General features: G+C 41.4%; 1 protein-coding gene across 1 annotated transcript in view; it reads right to left on the bottom strand.

The window, feature by feature from the left end:
• htt (huntingtin) overlaps positions 1-17,812 on the bottom strand; it is a 45,216-nt gene extending 27,404 nt beyond the window's left edge. The window contains exons 1-31 of the mRNA XM_015048288.1: positions 17,399-17,812; positions 16,473-16,556; positions 15,409-15,529; positions 14,594-14,653; positions 14,404-14,483; positions 14,104-14,242; positions 13,861-14,002; positions 12,875-13,053; positions 12,589-12,793; positions 12,209-12,256; positions 11,915-11,992; positions 11,045-11,427; positions 10,135-10,299; positions 9,209-9,335; positions 9,022-9,137; positions 8,831-8,942; positions 7,762-7,899; positions 7,607-7,625; positions 7,040-7,160; positions 6,225-6,284; positions 6,035-6,114; positions 5,735-5,873; positions 5,492-5,633; positions 4,506-4,684; positions 4,221-4,425; positions 3,841-3,888; positions 3,547-3,624; positions 2,677-3,059; positions 841-967; positions 654-769; positions 463-574 (exon numbers count right to left, since the gene is read on the bottom strand). Of these exons, the coding sequence (XP_014903774.1) occupies positions 463-574; positions 654-769; positions 841-967; positions 2,677-3,059; positions 3,547-3,624; positions 3,841-3,888; positions 4,221-4,425; positions 4,506-4,684; positions 5,492-5,633; positions 5,735-5,873; positions 6,035-6,114; positions 6,225-6,284; positions 7,040-7,160; positions 7,607-7,625; positions 7,762-7,899; positions 8,831-8,942; positions 9,022-9,137; positions 9,209-9,335; positions 10,135-10,299; positions 11,045-11,427; positions 11,915-11,992; positions 12,209-12,256; positions 12,589-12,793; positions 12,875-13,053; positions 13,861-14,002; positions 14,104-14,242; positions 14,404-14,483; positions 14,594-14,653; positions 15,409-15,529; positions 16,473-16,556; positions 17,399-17,496 (4,084 nt within the window). The 5' untranslated portion in view covers positions 17,497-17,812. The remainder of the gene's footprint in view (positions 1-462; positions 575-653; positions 770-840; positions 968-2,676; positions 3,060-3,546; positions 3,625-3,840; positions 3,889-4,220; positions 4,426-4,505; positions 4,685-5,491; positions 5,634-5,734; positions 5,874-6,034; positions 6,115-6,224; positions 6,285-7,039; positions 7,161-7,606; positions 7,626-7,761; positions 7,900-8,830; positions 8,943-9,021; positions 9,138-9,208; positions 9,336-10,134; positions 10,300-11,044; positions 11,428-11,914; positions 11,993-12,208; positions 12,257-12,588; positions 12,794-12,874; positions 13,054-13,860; positions 14,003-14,103; positions 14,243-14,403; positions 14,484-14,593; positions 14,654-15,408; positions 15,530-16,472; positions 16,557-17,398) is intronic.
• Between the last annotated feature and the right edge of the window lie 1,673 nt (positions 17,813-19,485).

Below are 19,485 nucleotides of genomic sequence, written 5' to 3'. Positions count from 1 at the left end.
AACAAGAAAAAAAAAGAAAAACGAATGTAAATGTTCTACCCAGAACTCCTCAAGTGGCACAGTTTCAGCTGCTTCTGATTTAAATTGTATAAAGAACAAAATGTCATATTAAGCACCTTTTTTCTATCTTCTAATGTATTTCTAATATTAAGTGGTTGAATGAAAAATCTGCAGAATGGGCCCATTTCTTAAAAATCCAATTAATAAACTGATTTTCCAAACAAATTATAGAATAATCAATTACTAAAGTCATTAGTTGCATCCCCAACGTATTTTACTTTGTTAGGTTCGTCATAATGCCAACTTTTATTATACATTGATTTTCTTTTTTTTTTAATCCTAGGTTTATGTTAATAAACTCTTAAAATATTAGAAAAGATAAAATTGTAGAATAGTATCCAGCCTAATTTTGCTAATATATACATGTTCAATTTCAAGCCGTGGCTTGAAGCAGCTGCTCACCGTTCTTCTGTCCAGTGAGAAGAAAAGAAGCGGCGAGAAGTCGCACACAGTGAACCAGTGGCTCCGCCCCCTGGTCCGTGTAGTGTCCAATTGGACCCTTTATCCGTGACGGCTGCCAGGCATTTAATAAAACAATCAGAAACAAATCGTGATTTTACTTCTTCAATCGCTGACCACAACCGTGGACGTACCTTATTATCAGGTTCGGGTTCAGCAGGCTCATCCTTGGGAATGAAGCGGTCCACGCTGCTGTCCGAACCCTGCCGATTGTGACCTCGGCCATCGAACAGATGAGGCTTACTCAGAGCTGGACGCAAAAACGTCTTTGTTAGGGTGACAAAGATCTAGACGGGTTTTCATATTCAGCCGCCTGCCTACCGAGGGCCGACTGCAGAAACGGCTCCGAGGGTTCTTCCTGGGAGGAAGGCGCTGCTCCTTCATCTTCTTCATCCTGTAGCGTTCCTATCTGCATGCCGGAGTACTGGCTCTCGCTGCCGTCCAGGACCTTAGTTTGACACACAAAACGTCTTCATGAGAGAATTAAAAGTTCGGTTCACGAGCAAAACTCCCAACAAAAAGCCAAAGTTTCTCTCAGTAGGAAAAACGCCAGCATGCAAAAGCAACAAGTCGAATTTCAAACTACTGGATCTGATTTGCTGAAAATAAGACGGGGACATAAGAGAGAATCCAAACTTTACGTGGTACACGCACTTTAAAGTTAAAGGTCCACTGAATCATGCTTGAAAAGACAATTTACAGCAAATCTAGTACATACAGTAGGAAGCAGGGGGCTGGTGATTTCACACAAATGCTGCTTGTATAATACAGGGAAAATCAAGCTTTTGCTTTTATCCTAACAGGAACAAGTTCTCATTAGAATTTTTTAAGCTATGCTTTATTAAAAAAAAAATTTTTGACCAGAAGAAGGAACATCAAATACATGTTGCTCCTCACACTGGAGCAAAAGTCTTCTGCAGCATCTTCAAATAACAGAGAATCTGATCTAAGGATGAACAAAAAAAGGAAAAACAACTCTTCATGCTTCATCTTTTACAACTCACTGCAAGCCAGTCACATCCTCGGTCATAACCGCCGTCTTTCAAAAGCATCTGCCTTTTGAGAGAGAATCGTTCAAAATGAGGGGGAAAAAAGTAAAGGAGGCGCAAGCTACCGTCCATGAAAGGAGGAAAAGATGCCATCACAACCCAGGAAATCGAGTGCAGGGGTAGAAACGAACAAATGAGGGAAGCCAAAGGTTTCAGAAACAAGCAAGGCGCCACCCTTTCTTTTTCAAATCACCTGACCTTGTCACTAGTGCTAGAAGAGGAGGTGGCATAGAAGGAGGAAGAGGACGAGACAGACAGAGAAGACGAGGAGGAGAAAGAAGCGGTGTAGACAGAGGAGCTGCTGGCTGGCGCGTCGGGACCCTCGGTGGGAGTCGGCGAGAGCGGAGGTGGCTGGACTGCCTGCTGCAGGGAGGGCCGCGACCGCGGCAAGGTGTGGTCAAGGATAAAGAGGGGGAAGGCAAAACCATTAGAGAGGACAAGAGTTGGTTTGGGGTCTTGTTGTTTTTTTGTGGGAAGAAAATGTTGCTAACCAAAGACCTCAGTGATGACTGTATTTGAGGTGTTTTATGAGAAAACAGGCCAGAAAAGGAAAAAAAACAAAACATTTTTGACAACTTGTTCCGTTTCTAATAAACAGTATTGATCCTTAACCCTCACGAGGTCTCAGGAGGAGCACAGAAAATGTCGTGGGCAGCTGGGAAGTGTGGGGGTTGTCCCGTCAGACTGTCGATTTCCAAAACTACACACACCACACAAAAAAACTTGTAAAAGAGCACACGGGGTCAGTGCGACCCCACCGGACCTCGCACAGAGTAAAAAACTTGTGGGGTCATCTGAGCTGCTGAACCTTGTAGTCAAAGGCATCCTGGTGATGTCTCTCACTAGTCTCCTTGCATATTTTAAATCTCACTGATGCGTACTGATGGAATCTGTTCAGAAGTATTTTTACAAAATTCCTTTTTTTTTTTTTTGCTTTATCAAAAATGGTTTCACAGGGAAATGGTGAGATTGTGATTTTACTGAGCTAAAAACAAAAGCAGCTTCCCCCACATGGCAGGGTTAATCAGTGTAACCGCAGCTTCCCCTAAACACAATCGCACAGTGGATCCAGAAGAAAAGCATTTTATAGCAAGAGAGTCCTACTGACCAGTTCTGCTACATCCGAAGGTGTCACGGCCGAATCCGGTCCCTCTGTGGTCGTCTGAGACGAGTCGCTTGGTGGGAGCGATCGATCATTAGTGCCCAGCGCCATCCCGCCTTCGCCGAGCGGCCCCCCGCCTTCTGGGGTGGCGTTTTCTGGTGTGGTGTAGTCGGCTGTCTCCGGGGTGACGTTGGCGCCGCTGGAACTTCGACTCAGCATTTCCTCTTCGTTTTCATTGGGTGACTCGGGGGTGCCTGATGTGGACGTGCCGCCTCCGCCGCCCTGCTCGGAGGAGGCGCTGAGGTCCACAGAGTCGCCGGGCTGCAGCGTGTGCTGCGAAGAGCGCGGCTGCTCTGTGATGATGTCCACCTGAGCAGCAGACGAGCCGTCTGCCCAAAGAACACGGGAAGAAACTAGTCTTTAAAAAACAAAGGTGGTAAAAATGATCTCACCGAATTAGAATAGGAGAATTAACAGACTGTTATGTAAAAGAATAAATAAATAAAGACTGCAGCACATGACGATATGTTCTTTGCATATTCTCCAGTTTCTTAAGTTTACATGAATTTGAGTCCCATCCAAATTAACACTACTCATCCTCCGTAGTTGTGGTGGTGGTGGCGGCATCATGATACGGGGGATGTTTTTTTATTAATAGGAACAGGGAAGACGGATGGACCGAAACAAAGAAAATTCTGGAAGAAAAGCTGTGAGAGGCCAAAGAGTTTAATTTAAACTTTCAATTAATTACATCAGGGTTTGTGTGAATTTCTGCAAGGTACCATATTTATGTTCCTAGAGCACAGCCTTCTGTGTTTGCAGAATTTCACATTATTACTACTGTTTTTTTAATTGTAGACAATGGAGACGTCTCACCTGTGAAGGTTCCCGCGTTGACTTCTGCTCTCTCGGGGTCGTCCTCCAACCCATCCTCTTCTCCAGAAAGAATTTTACCTGGAAAGTTCAGATTTATTCTCAGCTAAAGAGATTGTGATGCGTGCAGCAGAAAGATACGGCCGCATGCTCTTTTATTGGAAGAATCGAAACACGTAAGGTAAGGTAAGGTAATCTACGGCCTCAAAAGACTAAATTGAAGGCATGGTTGCCCAGGACCTCCATTAAACTGGAGAGTGTAAGTCGAGGTGAGCACAACATAAACAAACAAGTCACCTCTATGTTTCCTGAGAAGAAGTGGACTGCAGGAAGACCCTCCCCCCGCTGCATAAGGCAGAAAAACAGGAAACAGAAACAAGACGTGAGAGAAAAAAGCAGCAAAAGCCGATGGAGCGTTGCAGGAAACAAAGATATTTATACACGGACAAAAGGAGGCGAGTTAGGGAGCAAAGACAGCGGCACAAAGTTAGACCAAAGCAGAAGTTGGAATGGAGAACAGATTGACCAGAACAGTGCGCACGAATGAACTAAAGGCCACCTGAGACAGCCAGTCGACTGGTGCGCTAAGTGCTAGTGGACTGAGTAAATATTTGAAGGCCCATATCGCTAAGCATTAGAGGAATGAAGCATCTGTCCCAATTGATTGATGGGATTACCGATGAGCTCCAGGATGCTGCCCGAGCGAGCGCGGCTCTCCGTGTCCTGACGAAACACGGTGGCGTGAGGAATGCTGCCGGCCGTGATGAGCACGTGCAGAAGCTCCGGCGGGGGAGTCCTGAACATCTGCTGCAGGAGCTCCAGGGCGGCTGTGACCACGTTGTGATCCCAGTGCTGCGTGTAGTGCAGCGTCAGCTCGTACACCTTCAGGCACACAGGAATCATTCAGCTAAGAAGAACAAAAACACAAGTGCACAAAAAAAAAGAAACACAACTGATCTGACCTGCAGGAGTTGCTCGGGTGTTGGCTGGACGTCGGCCTCCTTCCTCATCACTCCAAAGCTCCCTTTGAGGCTGCTGGTGTTGACTTGGTTCTGCAGCAGGGGCATCAGGTAGCGAAACGTTAGCAGCACCCCCAGGATAAGATGGCTCGGGTGTTCGTCATCGACTGGAAGCAACAGGCCTGAAGGAGGAGAAGACATGGCAGATTATGTGTGAGTTAGCTTATTTTTTTCAAGTAAAGCAGGGCTGCAACTAACGATTGTTTTAGTTACTGATTCATCCATCAATTATTCGGACAAAAATAATCGCAATGTTCTGCGGATTTTTTATTCAAGTCATTTTTATACATTGCAAAATGATTGAAAGATGCAAATAAGCTGTTATATTCCATTTTTAAATAAGAGAATAAACACTTTATTACCTAAACTGCAATAACATAACACTCCCTTAGTGTACACTTGATTATTTGTAGCAAAGAATGCATCTCCAGATAAAAAGAAAAAGAGATACTAACAACATATTGTTAGTATCTTACTAGCAGAAAGCTCAGCCCTTTCTGCTCAACGTATTAATAAAGTGTAAACCTGGTCTGTTGCTTATTTTCTGGATTAACCAATACATATAAATATTGATTTTATTTTCTCACACAATTTGAACCAGATAAAAGCTAAAACTATGCTACTTGAGGAGTTCCGGGTAGAACATATTTACAGACAAAAGTTGTTTTGGTTTTTGTTATCTTAAAAGCAGAATGCTGTCGTAAATACAATACTGCTCTGACTGTATTGTTCTTTCAGCAATACTCCAGTTAACAATGAATCAATTGCTAATTTTGATTACAATTATTTCAGTGAATGATTCATCGCGATCAATCGTTTCAGTCGCTCTGTAAATCAACAAAATTGATCCTTGTGATAGTAAAAAAAAGAAAAAAAAGAAAAGAAAACACAAATCAACTCTGGAGTGTTTCATTCTGTGTGTGACCTACCCAGCAGCACATTAAGGAGCCAGGTGTAGAAATAACTTGTGCGTCTGGAGTGTTGGCACACGCTGACGGCGCAGCTGGCTGCTGTCCGTCTGATGGTGGGGGAGCTGGACTTCAGGTTGGCAACAAATGACTTCAGCAGCACCTGAAAAAACCCCCCACAAAGTTACGGTACTACAATGACACGTTTCAAAAGTGTGAGGATCGCTAACAACAAACAGGAATGAGCTCATCTGAGTCGGATACCTTAATCTCGCCGTCGTTGGCGAAGTTTCCCAAGGCTGACATGATTTTGGGTATCGCTGCAGCCAGCGTCTCCTGCACGGTTTCCTCCTGACGCTTGGTGATCCGACTGAGGCATGGCAGCAGGTTGACCAGGTAAGGTCTGGACCACAGAAACACATGGAACAAACATGACAAAATTAAAAAGATTCACACGATGATGTTTTTCCAGCATTCTGGGAAAAATTAACTATTGCATTTTATTGCTAGCAAAAAATGATTGAACCTCTGAGTTCACTGTAACATAAGTGCTACAGTGCCTACCTGCATTTCTGGGGTCGGATGAGGTGGGCGAGCTCAGCAAACCTCCACAAAGCTGCCCTCAGACTCCGTGAGGCACCGTTCTGTCGAGGTACGAGAACCACATTAAACAAAGCACTGAACTTTTACATTCCTCTTATGTGAACAAAATGGACTAAACAAAACATAACCAGGTCTGAGCCTTAATTAATACCTTTTTAATTTCTTTGTACAACTCCAGCTGCAGTCTTGGCAAGTTCGAGTCCATCAGAGCCTGGGGAGTAAAAAGAGTCTAGTAAATAGCAGAAATGATTCAATAATAGAAGTTATTAAGATATTCTGCACAATTACAATTGTATTTTTTATAACAATTGGAATTTACCATAGCTATTTTTTTTTTAGTTACAAGCAATTTTACAATTAAAGACTAAAATTAAAACAAGAAGACCACAAATCTTTGGATGTTCTACTTTGTTACAGGCATGGCTGTTCACCAATATATGTAGAAAGCTAAAAGTTCAAAACAGGAACAATTTTCTGTCCCTGTTCTTCCAACCCCCAACACAACAAACTGCACAATTGCAATCAGGGAAACGTCTTTCTCCAGGCAACTGGAACATTCTATTATTATTCTATTCTATTGCCAAAGAAAAGACCATGATTTAGCACTCCAGAGAACAAGCTTCTTTTAATACTAAATGTTGCATGTAAATTATACAAGTTTAGATACAACGTTCATAACTGGAAAAAGAACACTGTAATATTTTAGCAGCAGTGGGAATAATTGTTGCTTTTCTGTTTTGAATAAAAGCAAATAGGTCAGGTTGTCCAATTTTTGTTTTTATGCAACTATAGTTACAATACTTTTTCCATATTATCTTATACAATTTCAGTATGAGTTTCTCTCTTTTCATGTTAAATAAGAAGAGTTGGTCCAAAAAAAGAAATTAGCTAGGTATCGGATTTACTCAACAACAAAATTCAGCTTCAAAACTTGGACAATCACAAAATGTACAAAATATGACTCACTTTGATGATTTTGTTCAGGCACTCATCAGCCACCATACGGACATCTGATTCACTGTCATCGCTGCAGAGAAGAAACATCTCCATGGCGATCCCGAGCAGTTTCTGAAACTCTGGAGATGTTCTGTTTCCAGGTCCCAAAAAAAAAAAAACACCAACAGTCAAGCAATTATTAAGCATGAAAACTTTTATAAGTGACTGACTGACATAAATTACTAGAAGCTGCCTCCATTCCTTCTACTAATCTAGTAACATAATTAGGAAGATTTGGTCAATGTTACACTAAGGATGCCTTTGTATGTCAAATATTGTAAATGCAGGAGAAAGCAAAAGCTGGCTATAAAAACAAAAACCGCAACAAAATTGTCTTTTTAATGTACAAAACTGGGGCTAGACACTTAAGTGCTGTCATGGTGTGCTTATAAAATAAACCCATCAGTGCAGCGGTAACTAAATTCTTTAATTTGGTCAGAACAGGGCCCAATGTTTTTACAAAAATCTGTACAAAATACTGAAATCTTNTCTATCAATACTTAAACTTTGGCTGGCAAAGTCTGAAACTCCTCTGACCTTACATAAACCTTCCCACCTGCATTAAACCAACTTCACATGTATTCACCTATTATCCAATTAGGATGACAGCCAACCTTCTTCAACAGATTATCTTTTCTTTTTAAACCCAAACACAATCAAAAGGGTGCTGACAACTGAATTTGCCATCATACCTGCAACTGGGACGCCATCCAGTGGCTCCAGGTAGAGAGAATTAAAGAACGCTTCAGGATGCAGCGCTGCTGCAGCTCCGACGCAGCTGACCGCCAACGCCTTCACGCTCACTCGAACCTCTTTATCAGGAATCAATCCTGAAGAAACAAACAAAAAAATCACTTGTATCACTATCTACCATCTGCATTTTATGTGACACACTCATATCGTCTAGTTGATCATTTGTAAGTCATTATTGGATGTTATGTTAATATCTGGGAGTCCCATGTAAAACATATTGTGTAAAGTTAGGATTCTTAATTTTTCAAAAATATAAAATCTCTTCTTTCAAATCAACTTAGTTTTGTGCATCGTCACAACGCAATGAAACCCACAGAGCTGAAGCTGTAGCGTGAAGTCGTGTGAAAAGGCTTAGAAATAAGAGTAATTTAGGGCTGAAATGATTAATAGATTATTGAAATAACTCTCAACTAATTTTTTAAAAATCCATTAATTATTAACTGGGTTATTTGTTAGACTAAAAAAAAAAGACCATTTGCTGAAACAACACCCACAGGGAAACAACTGAGCCAAAACTGTACAAGAAAATATAGACATATTGCATTTAACAAGAAAAAAAAAGAAAAACGAATGTAAATGTTCTACCCAGAACTCCTCAAGTGGCACAGTTTCAGCTGCTTCTGATTTAAATTGTATAAAGAACAAAATGTCATATTAAGCACCTTTTTTCTATCTTCTAATGTATTTCTAATATTAAGTGGTTGAATGAAAAATCTGCAGAATGGGCCCATTTCTTAAAAATCCAATTAATAAACTGACTTACCAAACAAATTATAGAATAATCAATTACTAAAGTCATTAGTTGCATCCCCAACGTATTTTACTTTGTTAGGTTCGTCATAATGCCAACTTTTATTATACATTGATTTTCTTTTTTTTTTAATCCTAGGTTTATGTTAATAAACTCTTAAAATATTAGAAAAGATAAAATTGTAGAATAGTATCCAGCCTAATTTTGCTAATATATACATGTTCAATTTCAAGCCGTGGCTTGAAGCAGCTGCTCACCGTTCTTCTGTCCAGTGAGAAGAAAAGAAGCGGCGAGAAGTCGCACACAGTGAACCAGTGGCTCCGCCCCCTGGTCCGTGTAGTGTCCAATTAGACCCTCTATCCGTGACGGCTGCCAGGCATTTAATAAAACAATCAGAAACAAATCGTGATTTTACTTCTTCAATCGCTGACCACAACCGTGGACGTACCTTATTATCAGGTTCGGGTTCAGCAGGCTCATCCTTGGGAATGAAGCGGTCCACGCTGCTGTCCGAACCCTGCCGATTGTGACCTCGGCCATCGAACAGATGAGGCTTACTCAGAGCTGGACGCAAAAACGTCTTTGTTAGGGTGACAAAGATCTAGACGGGTTTTCATATTCAGCCGCCTGCCTACCGAGGGCCGACTGCAGAAACGGCTCCGAGGGTTCTTCCTGGGAGGAAGGCGCTGCTCCTTCATCTTCTTCATCCTGTAGCGTTCCTATCTGCATGCCGGAGTACTGGCTCTCGCTGCCGTCCAGGACCTTAGTTTGACACACAAAACGTCTTCATGAGAGAATTAAAAGTTCGGTTCACGAGCAAAACTCCCAACAAAAAGCCAAAGTTTCTCTCAGTAGGAAAAACGCCAGCATGCAAAAGCAACAAGTCGAATTTCAAACTACTGGATCTGATTTGCTGAAAATAAGACGGGGACATAAGAGAGAATCCAAACTTTACGTGGTACACGCACTTTAAAGTTAAAGGTCCACTGAATCATGCTTGAAAAGACAATTTACAGCAAATCTAGTACATACAGTAGGAAGCAGGGGGCTGGTGATTTCACACAAATGCTGCTTGTATAATACAGGGAAAATCAAGCTTTTGCTTTTATCCTAACAGGAACAAGTTCTCATTAGAATTTTTTAAGCTATGCTTTATTAAAAAAAAAATTTTTGACCAGAAGAAGGAACATCAAATACATGTTGCTCCTCACACTGGAGCAAAAGTCTTCTGCAGCATCTTCAAATAACAGAGAATCTGATCTAAGGATGAACAAAAAAAGGAAAAACAACTCTTCATGCTTCATCTTTTACAACTCACTGCAAGCCAGTCACATCCTCGGTCATAACCGCCGTCTTTCAAAAGCATCTGCCTTTTGAGAGAGAATCGTTCAAAATGAGGGGGAAAAAAGTAAAGGAGGCGCAAGCTACCGTCCATGAAAGGAGGAAAAGATGCCATCACAACCCAGGAAATCGAGTGCAGGGGTAGAAACGAACAAATGAGGGAAGCCAAAGGTTTCAGAAACAAGCAAGGCGCCACCCTTTCTTTTTCAAATCACCTGACCTTGTCACTAGTGCTAGAAGAGGAGGTGGCATAGAAGGAGGAAGAGGACGAGACAGACAGAGAAGACGAGGAGGAGAAAGAAGCGGTGTAGACAGAGGAGCTGCTGGCTGGCGCGTCGGGACCCTCGGTGGGAGTCGGCGAGAGCGGAGGTGGCTGGACTGCCTGCTGCAGGGAGGGCCGCGACCGCGGCAAGGTGTGGTCAAGGATAAAGAGGGGGAAGGCAAAACCATTAGAGAGGACAAGAGTTGGTTTGGGGTCTTGTTGTTTTTTTGTGGGAAGAAAATGTTGCTAACCAAAGACCTCAGTGATGACTGTATTTGAGGTGTTTTATGAGAAAACAGGCCAGAAAAGGAAAAAAAACAAAACATTTTTGACAACTTGTTCCGTTTCTAATAAACAGTATTGATCCTTAACCCTCACGAGGTCTCAGGAGGAGCACAGAAAATGTCGTGGGCAGCTGGGAAGTGTGGGGGTTGTCCCGTCAGACTGTCGATTTCCAAAACTACACACACCACACAAAAAAACTTGTAAAAGAGCACACGGGGTCAGTGCGACCCCACCGGACCTCGCACAGAGTAAAAAACTTGTGGGGTCATCTGAGCTGCTGAACCTTGTAGTCAAAGGCATCCTGGTGATGTCTCTCACTAGTCTCCTTGCATATTTTAAATCTCACTGATGCGTACTGATGGAATCTGTTCAGAAGTATTTTTACAAAATTCCTTTTTTTTTTTTTTGCTTTATCAAAAATGGTTTCACAGGGAAATGGTGAGATTGTGATTTTACTGAGCTAAAAACAAAAGCAGCTTCCCCCACATGGCAGGGTTAATCAGTGTAACCGCAGCTTCCCCTAAACACAATCGCACAGTGGATCCAGAAGAAAAGCATTTTATAGCAAGAGAGTCCTACTGACCAGTTCTGCTACATCCGAAGGTGTCACGGCCGAATCCGGTCCCTCTGTGGTCGTCTGAGACGAGTCGCTTGGTGGGAGCGATCGATCATTAGTGCCCAGCGCCATCCCGCCTTCGCCGAGCGGCCCCCCGCCTTCTGGGGTGGCGTTTTCTGGTGTGGTGTAGTCGGCTGTCTCCGGGGTGACGTTGGCGCCGCTGGAACTTCGACTCAGCATTTCCTCTTCGTTTTCATTGGGTGACTCGGGGGTGCCTGATGTGGACGTGCCGCCTCCGCCGCCCTGCTCGGAGGAGGCGCTGAGGTCCACAGAGTCGCCGGGCTGCAGCGTGTGCTGCGAAGAGCGCGGCTGCTCTGTGATGATGTCCACCTGAGCAGCAGACGAGCCGTCTGCCCAAAGAACACGGGAAGAAACTAGTCTTTAAAAAACAAAGGTGGTAAAAATGATCTCACCGAATTAGAATAGGAGAATTAACAGACTGTTATGTAAAAGAATAAATAAATAAAGACTGCAGCACATGACGATATGTTCTTTGCATATTCTCCAGTTTCTTAAGTTTACATGAATTTGAGTCCCATCCAAATTAACACTACTCATCCTCCGTAGTTGTGGTGGTGGTGGCGGCATCATGATACGGGGGATGTTTTTTTATTAATAGGAACAGGGAAGACGGATGGACCGAAACAAAGAAAATTCTGGAAGAAAAGCTGTGAGAGGCCAAAGAGTTTAATTTAAACTTTCAATTAATTACATCAGGGTTTGTGTGAATTTCTGCAAGGTACCATATTTATGTTCCTAGAGCACAGCCTTCTGTGTTTGCAGAATTTCACATTATTACTACTGTTTTTTTAATTGTAGACAATGGAGACGTCTCACCTGTGAAGGTTCCCGCGTTGACTTCTGCTCTCTCGGGGTCGTCCTCCAACCCATCCTCTTCTCCAGAAAGAATTTTACCTGGAAAGTTCAGATTTATTCTCAGCTAAAGAGATTGTGATGCGTGCAGCAGAAAGATACGGCCGCATGCTCTTTTATTGGAAGAATCGAAACACGTAAGGTAAGGTAAGGTAATCTACGGCCTCAAAAGACTAAATTGAAGGCATGGTTGCCCAGGACCTCCATTAAACTGGAGAGTGTAAGTCGAGGTGAGCACAACATAAACAAACAAGTCACCTCTATGTTTCCTGAGAAGAAGTGGACTGCAGGAAGACCCTCCCCCCGCTGCATAAGGCAGAAAAACAGGAAACAGAAACAAGACGTGAGAGAAAAAAGCAGCAAAAGCCGATGGAGCGTTGCAGGAAACAAAGATATTTATACACGGACAAAAGGAGGCGAGTTAGGGAGCAAAGACAGCGGCACAAAGTTAGACCAAAGCAGAAGTTGGAATGGAGAACAGATTGACCAGAACAGTGCGCACGAATGAACTAAAGGCCACCTGAGACAGCCAGTCGACTGGTGCGCTAAGTGCTAGTGGACTGAGTAAATATTTGAAGGCCCATATCGCTAAGCATTAGAGGAATGAAGCATCTGTCCCAATTGATTGATGGGATTACCGATGAGCTCCAGGATGCTGCCCGAGCGAGCGCGGCTCTCCGTGTCCTGACGAAACACGGTGGCGTGAGGAATGCTGCCGGCCGTGATGAGCACGTGCAGAAGCTCCGGCGGGGGAGTCCTGAACATCTGCTGCAGGAGCTCCAGGGCGGCTGTGACCACGTTGTGATCCCAGTGCTGCGTGTAGTGCAGCGTCAGCTCGTACACCTTCAGGCACACAGGAATCATTCAGCTAAGAAGAACAAAAACACAAGTGCACAAAAAAAAAAGAAATACAACTGATCTGACCTGCAGGAGTTGCTCGGGTGTTGGCTGGACGTCGGCCTCCTTCCTCATCACTCCAAAGCTCCCTTTGAGGCTGCTGGTGTTGACTTGGTTCTGCAGCAGGGGCATCAGGTAGCGAAACGTTAGCAGCACCCCCAGGATAAGATGGCTCGGGTGTTCGTCATCGACTGGAAGCAACAGGCCTGAAGGAGGAGAAGACATGGCAGATTATGTGTGAGTTAGCTTATTTTTTTCAAGTAAAGCAGGGCTGCAACTAACGATTGTTTTAGTTACTGATTCATCCATCAATTATTCGGACAAAAATAATCGCAATGTTCTGCGGATTTTTTATTCAAGTCATTTTTATACATTGCAAAATGATTGAAAGATGCAAATAAGCTGTTATATTCCATTTTTAAATAAGAGAATAAACACTTTATTACCTAAACTGCAATAACATAACACTCCCTTAGTGTACACTTGATTATTTGTAGCAAAGAATGCATCTCCAGATAAAAAGAAAAAGAGATACTAACAACATATTGTTAGTATCTTACTAGCAGAAAGCTCAGCCCTTTCTGCTCAACGTATTAATAAAGTGTAAACCTGGTCTGTTGCTTATTTTCTGGATTAACCAATACATATAAATATTGATTTTATTTTCTCACACAATTTGAACCAGATAAAAGCTAAAACTATGCTACTTGAGGAGTTCCGGGTAGAACATATTTACAGACAAAAGTTGTTTTGGTTTTTGTTATCTTAAAAGCAGAATGCTGTCGTAAATACAATACTGCTCTGACTGTATTGTTCTTTCAGCAATACTCCAGTTAACAATGAATCAATTGCTAATTTTGATTACAATTATTTCAGTGAATGATTCATCGCGATCAATCGTTTCAGTCGCTCTGTAAATCAACAAAATTGATCCTTGTGATAGTAAAAAAAAGAAAAAAAAGAAAAGAAAACACAAATCAACTCTGGAGTGTTTCATTCTGTGTGTGACCTACCCAGCAGCACATTAAGGAGCCAGGTGTAGAAATAACTTGTGCGTCTGGAGTGTTGGCACACGCTGACGGCGCAGCTGGCTGCTGTCCGTCTGATGGTGGGGGAGCTGGACTTCAGGTTGGCAACAAATGACTTCAGCAGCACCTGAAAAAACCCCCCACAAAGTTACGGTACTACAATGACACGTTTCAAAAGTGTGAGGATCGCTAACAACAAACAGGAATGAGCTCATCTGAGTCGGATACCTTAATCTCGCCGTCGTTGGCGAAGTTTCCCAAGGCTGACATGATTTTGGGTATCGCTGCAGCCAGCGTCTCCTGCACGGTTTCCTCCTGACGCTTGGTGATCCGACTGAGGCATGGCAGCAGGTTGACCAGGTAAGGTCTGGACCACAGAAACACATGGAACAAACATGACAAAATTAAAAAGATTCACACGATGATGTTTTTCCAGCATTCTGGGAAAAATTAACTATTGCATTTTATTGCTAGCAAAAAATGATTGAACCTCTGAGTTCACTGTAACATAAGTGCTACAGTGCCTACCTGCATTTCTGGGGTCGGATGAGGTGGGCGAGCTCAGCAAACCTCCACAAAGCTGCCCTCAGACTCCGTGAGGCACCGTTCTGTCGAGGTACGAGAACCACATTAAACAAAGCACTGAACTTTTACATTCCTCTTATGTGAACAAAATGGACTAAACAAAACATAACCAGGTCTGAGCCTTAATTAATACCTTTTTAATTTCTTTGTACAACTCCAGCTGCAGTCTTGGCAAGTTCGAGTCCATCAGAGCCTGGGGAGTAAAAAGAGTCTAGTAAATAGCAGAAATGATTCAATAATAGAAGTTATTAAGATATTCTGCACAATTACAATTGTATTTTTTATAACAATTGGAATTTACCATAGCTATTTTTTTTTTAGTTACAAGCAATTTTACAATTAAAGACTAAAATTAAAACAAGAAGACCACAAATCTTTGGATGTTCTACTTTGTTACAGGCATGGCTGTTCACCAATATATGTAGAAAGCTAAAAGTTCAAAACAGGAACAATTTTCTGTCCCTGTTCTTCCAACCCCCAACACAACAAACTGCACAATTGCAATCAGGGAAACGTCTTTCTCCAGGCAACTGGAACATTCTATTATTATTCTATTCTATTGCCAAAGAAAAGACCATGATTTAGCACTCCAGAGAACAAGCTTCTTTTAATACTAAATGTTGCATGTAAATTATACAAGTTTAGATACAACGTTCATAACTGGAAAAAGAACACTGTAATATTTTAGCAGCAGTGGGAATAATTGTTGCTTTTCTGTTTTGAATAAAAGCAAATAGGTCAGGTTGTCCAATTTTTGTTTTTATGCAACTATAGTTACAATACTTTTTCCATATTATCTTATACAATTTCAGTATGAGTTTCTCTCTTTTCATGTTAAATAAGAAGAGTTGGTCCAAAAAAAGAAATTAGCTAGGTATCGGATTTACTCAACAACAAAATTCAGCTTCAAAACTTGGACAATCACAAAATGTACAAAATATGACTCACTTTGATGATTTTGTTCAGGCACTCATCAGCCACCATACGGACATCTGATTCACTGTCATCGCTGCAGAGAAGAAACATCTCCATGGCGATCCCGAGCAGTTTCTGAAACTCTGGAGATGTTCTGTTTCCAGGTCCCAAAAAAAAAAAAACACCAACAGTCAAGCAATTATTAAGCATGAAAACTTTTATAAGTGACTGACTGACATAAATTACTAGAAGCTGCCTCCATTCCTTCTACTAATCTAGTAACATAATTAGGAAGATTTGGTCAATGTTACACTAAGGATGCCTTTGTATGTCAAATATTGTAAATGCAGGAGAAAGCAAAAGCTGGCTATAAAAACAAAAACCGCAACAAAATTGTCTTTTTAATGTACAAAACTGGGGCTAGACACTTAAGTGCTGTCATGGTGTGCTTATAAAATAAACCCATCAGTGCAGCGGTAACTAAATTCTTTAATTTGGTCAGAACAGGGCCCAATGTTTTTACAAAAATCTGTACAAAATACTGAAATCTTTTCTTCAATTTCAAGTTTAAATTTTTTTTTTCCAAGATTTTTTTTTTTTATCACACCCCCTTACCGCTTATTTTTGCTCCTGAATCAGTTTCAGCCAAGCTTCTCTTAAAACACATGACTGATTATTGTCGCTGATAATCAAAATTGTAAAAGTTGTATAATATTAATAAAGTTATCTCCTTCTAAGGGAATGGGTTTGTTGTGGTCAAAAACCAATTTCCCAGCAGTAGTTACTTTCTCTGCCTTTGGTTCTAAAACAAATCCAACTCGAAGGCAGCTCTTCAAAATCTGATAGAGTACTGTTCCTTCATCACGTTGTCTTTGAAAAAAAGCTCTTGATTTAGGCCATATTTTTGCGTATGTGTAGACATATGCAAACATTTTAAATGAAAACTGCCAAACAAAAGAATCCGGGTGAGAATTTACTTTCTATACTTAATCTGAAAACATAAACTACAAAAACACTGTACTAAGATTTGTCCACTGTAGAGTGGATGAGAAGAGCCACTAATGAGAAGTCATTTTAGTCCTTTTATCAGGGCCTACCTCAGTGATTGAGCCACAATGTTTTCACATATCGTCAGGCAATGGGTCACTCTGTCCTTTTTTGTTGCAGCTTGCTCCTTTTTTCTGTAAAAGCATCACAAATTCAGAATGTCAAAGAGAAGCAGAAAAGGCCGGAAGAAACGCACAGTTATTAACGGTTTCTTTGAACACTTCTTTGCTTGCAACCCAACAGATTATAAAAACAAACTATGCAATAAAAAAAATAGATGTTAATGAATACAGTAAGAAACAGACAGAAGCCAGAAAAGGAATCACAGTGTTATTCAAATAAAAATGGGATTAGAAATTACAAATCTTAAATTTCACACCAATTTTATTCTGCAGGACTACAAACTTTAACATTAAAATCTAAAATTAATGACTTTGCACCCATAGTTGTGGGTATGCTACTATAAGTCCAATTAACTTAATATCATCCATCACAAAGAGCCAGAACACAATCCTCCCAGCTATCCATCAGGATGGTACCATTACATCACTCCAATGAGTGAACCTGCCCCCTTTTATGAAGCTACGTTGGTCTGCAGTGGTAGTTAGAAGAGTGTTAATTTAAACAAATCATTCTAAAGCTTTCTGACAAATCTAGTTCACAACACAACCAAAAATGCTTTAAATTGCCCTTTCTGACCCCGCACAGGTGCGTGAGCGTCAGTTTATCGGCTTAAGCGTTGGTCACAACACATATAAGCGTGCTATAACCATGATGAGAAATAGCCCCGCTAATATAATAAAGAAATGTTCCTGAAATGTCTTATGAGATTAAACAGAAGATCAGATTATGTGGTAATATACAAACTATCCGATGGGGTTGGGGGGGTGGGGGGGTTGACACTGGCATCGCTAGCGGGCTAGGCTAACTGTAACGCAGCGGTGTCAGTTTTGTAGCATCTAAAAAACACACTTACTGTCTCTGAACGAGCTCCTCTGCTGTCGGTGGTCCCTGCTGTTGTTGAAATGACTTCAGAGACTCAAAGGCCTTCATTAGCTTCTCCATGGTGGCCATTTTAGCAACCCACAACGAGAAAGCTCGCCCGAGAAGCTAATATTTACTATTTGCGCTAACCAGCTAGCACTGTAGAGTAAGGTAGAGGGGACAAGTTACCGCTAAGAGAGCAGGAGGTGCGTAGCGCGACGAGGGTTAACGCTGCCCGCGGCAGCTACCACCCGCTCTCCGCTTTCACTTCTGTCAACTTGCCGCTTATTTTTCCACAATGTTAACTCTTACAGAACCAAATATATGCTGAGAATATGCCATCTTTGATGCAGCAAATGCGTTCTTCCCAGCAGTCACACCAGGAAGTGGTGACAAGTTGCAGCGTCGGGGAGGGACGTAAAACTCAGTGGCCAATCAGTGTGCGGCTTTCTTTTGACTGATTTGTCAGAGAGCCAATGAACTGCTGCGTTGTTCTGCCTCATGTTATTGTTGCTGTCATGGGACCGTTGAAATCAGGAGGGTGTTTCGCAAAACCCTAGATAGGATATTAAACTGTCAACTGTGATTTTTCTGTTAGTCACATGCAGTTTCTTTTCTCGCTTTTTTTGAAGCCAGCGCTTAACAACTACCTGAGATCATTGTTTAGCGCATAAGGTCTGTTTTAGATTAGACTGGCATTCCTATCGCCTGTCACACGGATCAAAAATGGCTTTTTGTACAGTCCTTTTATCTATTTCATCTCTATGGTTTAAATCGTACACCTTGGCCTATAAACTTGAATTTAACTGACAACTTATTAAAGTTTTATAGACTTACAATGATTGTAGTTATTCTGCATTCACACAGTGATCATAAGTTTATATAACTTATCACTTTTACCAGTGTAATTCTAAAAAGAACTTTGAAGGACTTTAACAAGAATTAAGTGCACAAGTTTAAGTTTATTGTGATTTTTTTTTTTTTTCGAAACCACCCGGAGTCAAAATTATACAGGCAGATGTCCCTTAACATAAATCAGAATATTTTGTGTGCGGGCATCAACTATTCTGGCATAATTATATTTGACCTCTTAGAATGGAAGGTAAATTTGGATCGCTTGTGGCTGTAGAATACTAGGTTGTAATCCAGCTTTATGAGATTCTAGTCATTTTTCCGCTGCCATCGCATCACAGTGAGTGTTTGCAGAAAGCTACATCTGTGAAATTAATCTAAAACTTGCCACTTGACCTTAGCAAAGATATGTGAACAGACTTTACATCATTTAGAAAGTGTAATGCATACAAAAGCATAATTTATTTCAATACTAAAAATCCCAGCCGTTTCATTTTGGATTGGCATTCTTAAGAGTGTTGTCCTGGATGGCGTAGTGAACCCCTAATATACTATTGTCAAAAATTAACAGACAACAGAGCTGGTGCAGTTCACCAGTCTGTGCTGGTTCATGTACCGTACACATGCCAAGAATCGTATTGGCATTTTGTTGCCATCCAGATGTCAGAATCATGCCTAATGCAGCTAATTTTCATACCAAATGCCTAACTTTTTGCCACTAAGCCTCTGGGTTTAGAGCAATATTTTCACACCACCTGCTGTATTTAAAGCTTCATTAGCCTTATGTTCCTGCAGGTGGCAGTGTTGTCTCCTCAGCTGAACAAATACAGAATAATGAGAGTCTAATTACATTAACATGCTGCATAACTTATTCGATCAACTGGTTAAAAAGACATACGGTGAATCCATTGGTCTTGCTTCTCTGCCACACCTCCACAGTCAGATGAAGGAGTAATCTTTCCAACATCAGCTGATTAATTTACGTAACGCCACAGGTGAAAGGTTCATCTCTGGGAAAAAATAAAGAAAACTGTAAAGACAATCAGCTGACGGGAACAAATTAACTTTAATTTACAGTGAGCAGAAACTGTAAAGAAAGTTTCACTTCACCTCCGCCTTTCATTCACAAAGAAATCGACAGAAGAAAAACAAGTTAAGACACCTCTTTTAATACAAATGGCAGTGTATTATTTCATAATTACAAATGTCAGATATGGTACAACAACC

The sequence above is a fragment of the Poecilia latipinna genome, unplaced genomic scaffold (genome assembly GCF_001443285.1).
Source record: "Poecilia latipinna isolate Pla-1442-1.1 unplaced genomic scaffold, P_latipinna-1.0 Scaffold873, whole genome shotgun sequence".
In the NCBI taxonomy this organism is placed as follows: domain Eukaryota; kingdom Metazoa; phylum Chordata; class Actinopteri; order Cyprinodontiformes; family Poeciliidae; genus Poecilia; species Poecilia latipinna.
This window is presented reverse-complemented; position numbering and strand designations above follow the sequence as displayed.